General features: G+C 29.8%; 1 protein-coding gene across 1 annotated transcript; it reads left to right on the plus strand.

Moving 5' to 3' along the window:
- The first annotated feature begins 1,463 nt into the window (after positions 1-1,463).
- On the plus strand, positions 1,464-4,961 carry LOC113873249 (thiol:disulfide interchange protein TxlA). The gene is made up of 2 exons (XM_027511297.1): positions 1,464-1,961; positions 4,803-4,961. Exons 1-2 carry the CDS (start codon positions 1,530-1,532, stop codon positions 4,959-4,961), a joined length of 591 nt encoding a protein of 196 aa, XP_027367098.1. The 5' UTR covers positions 1,464-1,529.
- Positions 4,962-6,020: the final 1,059 nt, after the last annotated feature.

A 6,020-nucleotide genomic window follows, 5' to 3' on the forward strand; every position in this document is an offset into this window, starting at 1 on the left:
GTAATTTTATGATGTACTTGTTTTGAAGTAGACAGCGGAAGCCATCTTTTATACTTTTGAATGGCTGACAAAGGAAGCTAAGGTTTTAATGCAAGAAATGTATACTAAGTAAAAATATAGACAACACAACACCTTCCTTAAAATAACAAATTTGAATAAAAAACATTTTATCTAGAATCGTCAGAATAAAAGGGAGTTCCCTTTATCTGGTATTAAAATACTATTACGTAATGATACACTTATAATAAATTGAATACACTTTTTATAATTTATTCTTTTTCATCATATTGTTCATTTTATTTAATATTTATTTTCGGTCAATTTATTTCGCTCTTAAATTATAAAATTTGCATTAGGTCTGAGCGGCATTCTTTTGAATAGTGATACACTTATAACAACTCTTTATAATACATTTCATATTCTCTTCTATATCCCTATCGTGTCAGTTGTCTTGGTTAATATTTTTCTTCTCTTATCGCTCTTCTAAAGTTAAGATGTATTTAGACAACATATGTCTAAATAACGTTATTCAAAAATATTATCATAATTACAAAGAAATATATTTCTCTAAACTTCAACTGTTCAATAACTACTTTATTCATATTTCTTTAATTTTGGTGCTCTCTACTTTTTACTAAAAAGTCAGCATATAGCGTGGGTAGGGTGGAATGTTTGTGGCATCAAATTTAAAATTTTAACAGTTAAATAACTCGACTTTTATTCTTATTTTTAATCATTTATTTATTTAATTTTAGTAACCTTTGCTTTTTACTAATAGTGTTTATGTACCGTATCTAGGGTAGAATACATGTATATCAAATTTACAATCATAGTTTTAAAAAAATAAATCTCAATTCTTAAGGTTAAATTTAAACAACTAAGAATAATTATTTTTTATTATATTTTAAACAATTTTTATTTATCATTTTTATATATTAAAATTGAAATTAACAAAATAGAAAAACGAAAGGGGCTCATTTAATTTTTTTGATTGCAGGGAATGTTCTTAAAATTCATTCAAACATTTACGAATCAATATAAGTTTTTTAAAAAATTTAAAGTAATTTTCATCATAACTTAAAAATTAAGAGGATATTTTATACCATTTTACAGGTGAAATAATAATATATATTAAATATATATATATATATATAATAAATAATAGATATTAATAATTTATTATAAAAATATATAAACATTTTTTAATTTTTAAGATATTAAAATAATTACAGCTGTTAATTTAAAACAAATATAAAATATGATCACCTTAATAAATATCGTGATTTAAACTATGTTAACGGATTTTCTTAACATCACTCTTCAAATATTTAGAAGATTTTGATGTTATTGTAAATTTTAATAATTAATCTGACATAGCAAATATTACGAAAATAAATCAATATTAAACTGTGTTGCGTAAATAGTTAAATAATGCAGACACACAGTATTTGTACACACAAAATCAAAATTCATTTCACCAAGTTCTTCCTTGTAGTTGTAGATAGGTGTGACCTGATGCTGGGAAGGAAATGGGTTTGAATAATAATCGTAAGCAGAGCGCGTTTTGTCTGAAATGGCCATGGGATGAAGCAAACCCTAATCCTAACCCTAAACTCAGCCCCTGCAAGTTTGAGGGTCCATGGGTATTCAAGTCTCTCCAAAGTATTGGAACAATTGCTCTGCATTTGGTGATTTCAGTTTCAAAGTCTTCAAGTCCTCAAAGCAACCTGACATGGAATAAGAAGAAGAAACTAAGTGGGGCGGAGCAAGCGGAGGCAGAGCAGAGAGCGTTTGCATCGGCTCTGGCGAGCGGGAAGGAGGCGACGGTGGTGGAGTTTTACTCGCCCAAGTGCAGGCTCTGCAATTCCTTGGTTAAGTTTGTTTCGGAGGTGGAGGCCAGAAACTCTCAATGGCTTAACATTGTCATGGCTGATGCTGAGAATCAGAATTGGCTACCTGAGGTACCTTCTGTTTATTTTATTCCATCAATTGGTATTTTCTTCGCCATTTGATTGATGTAATTTTGCTTTGCCATGTCCTTAGGCTTAAAGTAAAGCTATATCAGCTTCAGAATTTAGAGTTGCTACCAACAAAACCCCAATTAAAAAGTAGTATGTGTTCGTTAGTTGTGACAGTTAGTTAGAGAGGATGAGAGATGATTGGGTATACATAGTAGGAATTGAGATTACTATTAGTCTTGCATTTTGGAGCGGAAATTGGGAGGGAGAGTCAAGGTGTCCTGGGATACAGGGAAGATAGGGAGAGGATCGCACTTTTGTATCTTTCTGGATCTCAGTTCTGTCTCTGCTTGATATTCATCCATGGCTATATTACAATTAAGATTGTTTGTTCTTTTTTCTGCTCCAGTTCTATTAGTTTCTTTTTACTCACTCATTTCAGACTTGCCTATCTTCTTGAATTATTTATCCTTGAGAGACCTCATTGATTGATCCAGAATTATAATCTGATATTACCCTCAAGAAGTTTGTTTGTTACTCTGATTTCTGCGGTCAATACATTATTTGTAATAAGAAAAACATGCTCCTTACCTACTTAGTGGATCCACATCTTCACCTTTTAAATTCAGTGTCTATCTAGCCTTCCAGAATGTTTGTTTGGTCTGTGATCAAATTCTTGCATGTGGGTTACCACTCTGGAAAACAACCTGGACGTGATTAGTATACAACCAATTTATTATATAGACACTTGTCTTCCCTGATTGGGTCAGGTTGGACAAAAATGACAAACAGCAATGAAAATGGATAACTTCATATAAGCAGGATTGCTGTTCATTTTATCATTTTTTGTAATGTTCTTTGTTTTGTTAGTTCAGGTCTGGCTTCATATACACGGCTTAAATATATTAGTATATTGCTAGTGCCATTTGTCTGTGCTGGGGAAATTGGGTTTGCATGCCATTGGATTATGAAGGTTTTTGGTTGGGTATGTGTTGGGTCTAAGCCAATTGGACCCCCATTAAAGACATCAAAGAAAGAGGGGTAAAATGGGGAAGGGTGAATCAGGAGGGGGGGGGGGGAGGTAATATAGGAGGAGGAGGAGCAGAGGACAGTGGGCAGGAAATATCTGGGAGGTCATTGGGGTGTGGCTGCTGCCATAGGAAAGGTTCCATTTCGTTATTGTTATTTTTTCTGTTATTTCATCCTTCTTTTGTACTACCAGGGCATTCCTGTGTTAATTCCATAAATACACTCAGTTCCTATCAGTATGCTTCCTTGTTAACATTATTTTGTAAAAAGTTTTTCAATGTTTTGTTTTTTCAACTCAATTGTATAAAATAAATATCTAAATTTGTTTGCGAGCGAGAAACAGTTAAATGGGACCAGGAGGGCTTAGCAAAGCTAATATGATCATCATTCATGTTATCCTCAAGAGTAAGTATGCTGAACCACATTTGGACAGACATAAGCCAATAGGTTCAGGGTCTGTGTCTCCACTCTCCTGCACCAAGCCTTGTTTTTTCTTCTCTTTATGATGCAGACCTGTTTCTGAAATGTGATTGTTAAATATCTCTTTCAAGAAGTATTGCAATCTTGACTCTCCATTTGAATACTTTTTGGCTTTTTTTATTTTTTTGTTTATTCTTTCAGAATTACCTTTGCTAGCAAAGTCTGCAAATTTTCTTTATATTCCAGCTGCTGCTTAAATCTGCCTTAACCCTGTATCTTTCCTTGGATTATGTACAGCATCTATTATAACATATGCTACCTCCATATTTAACCTTTTCAACTGTCAGATTTATTATACCTTGGCCATTTCAATATTAATAAATTGACCAATGGGTAGTGCCCTCACTTTACCCAGACAGAGAGACCCACCTTAGGATCACACGTTTTAGCATAAGAGTGTGTTTGGATGAGATATTTCAAGTGAGTAATTCATTTTTTAAAAGAATTTACAATTTTATGGGTTAAAATGGATAATGAATTTTAAAAAAATTAAAATTCTAGGAATTTTAATAGGATTTTTAACAGACTAAAATAAAAAAAATTTGAAATCCTAACAAAAGAATGAGAATTTGGAATTGCTTTTCTTATTTATTGTGTTCCATTCATATTTTTATTTAGTTATGGTTAATTTATTAATTTAAATTTCGTATTTTAATTTAAGTTGTGTCAAATATAATGATAGATTTTTTTTAAATGTCAGTAATTTAATTACCCTATCCAAACAAAAATAAGAAAATTCAATTATTCTATCTAAACAAAATATTTTAAAATAATAAAAATTTAATTGATGTAATTTAAATTTCTTAAAATTTTTAATTCCCTCGTCATAACACAACCTAAAAGATCAAAACCTTACATTCTAGGGCCATCGCCATACATATGTCCTTTAATGCATTTGATAGGAACGTTACTCCATTTATTGTATCAATGTTAAACTGGAGATGTTGATTCTGGTAAGGAACATCAATTTTTTGGAGGGGTATCGGAAGAGCATCTTTTTTTAATTTGAGAATAAAATACATTGTCAATTAACAGTTTTGAAGCCTTTATCCTTTACTTGATGGAAACTGTGGAGTCGCTAATTTAGGATCCAATTAGAAGTAATTTCGCTTGCTATTTCTAGCAATGATTTTGAACTTGAAAGTAATTCAAGATATTACTTGACATTATTCTTGCATCCTTTGTCGAAATTGTGGTGCTGCTATCGGATAATACCTGAAGGATTATGTTGTATACGGATAATTAAATATATGTTATATATTTGTTTAATCTCCTCGGCAGAGTACCATTTATTCCTTATTACTTGATACTTATTTTAAAGTCTTCCTATTGCAGCTCCTTAATTATGATGTTAGCTATGTTCCCTGCTTCGTGCTTCTTGACAACAATGGAAGGGCCTTGGCAAAGACGGGTGTCCCAAATAGTCGTTTACATGTTATTGCGGGGCTCTCCCATCTTCTCAAAATGAAGCGGCCTCAACAAAATAATGGATGATGGTGTTGTGTATTGCATCAAAACCAATATTTATATTTCAAATTACATTTAAACAAACTTTTACTCGTCCTTCTTCTTTTTCTCATTTCTTTTATTCAGTAAAATATAACATTCGTATCTAAAAGTAAGCTTAGATTGAAAAAACTCATTGAGTGTAAGAAATTGTTAATGCTCCTGCTCCTAACATATCAGACCTAAATTGTAAAAAATAATAATATTAATATTTTTAAAATAAAAAAGTCAAAAGAAATTTTTGAAAAAATAGGTATATTTAACTTTAAAATAAAAATGAAAGAAGAAATATGGAGGTTAGTAATAATTAAATTTCCAAATAAAAATAAATGAAAAGGAAGCACAAAGAGTATGAAAACTTGTCTTCAAAATAAAAATACGACTTTTTTTATTTTATTTTCTAGTTTAATCAATGTATAACTTTGATGTTACCAGTCTTTTTCAAGTTAATTAAGTCTTTTTATTTTTTACATTAAGAAAATATGTTATTTTTCGTTCAAATATATAAGATATAAAATAATTTTACAAGTTTAAATGTGAGAAATTTATCATAAACTAGACAAATTTTGAATGATTTTATTAATTGTGAAATTAGGTAACAAGAAAAAAAAATGGAGATTTTTTTTTTATTTAGGGTGAAATTTAATATTTTATTTGGTGAATTTTAAGTAGAAAATATTTTATTACTTGTCTTAATTTGTAAAGATTGTGAGTAAAAAAAATGAAAATTTAAGTAAAAGAAAATAATGAGGCTGTATAATTTCAAAAATAGAAAGAGACGAATCGCCTCTAAAATAAATTGAAAGACTATAATCTCATATAGTTTAAGTTAAAGAATCCAAACATACAAATACAATTAACCAAAAATAATAAACATGAAGATTTATAAAGAAAATAATTTGAAAATATTTCAATAACTTTTATTTTTGTGTATTTTTTTGGTATAATTGAAAATTCGTAGTCAGAACTTTTTGTAGAAATATTTGAAAAATTCGTTTGGTCAAATTTAAAGACTCAAATCATGAAGTTATTGCAGTTCTACTATCG

The sequence above is a fragment of the Abrus precatorius genome, unplaced genomic scaffold, assembly GCF_003935025.1.
Source record: "Abrus precatorius isolate BTA unplaced genomic scaffold, Abrus_2018 Scaffold7, whole genome shotgun sequence".
Taxonomy (NCBI): domain Eukaryota; kingdom Viridiplantae; phylum Streptophyta; class Magnoliopsida; order Fabales; family Fabaceae; genus Abrus; species Abrus precatorius.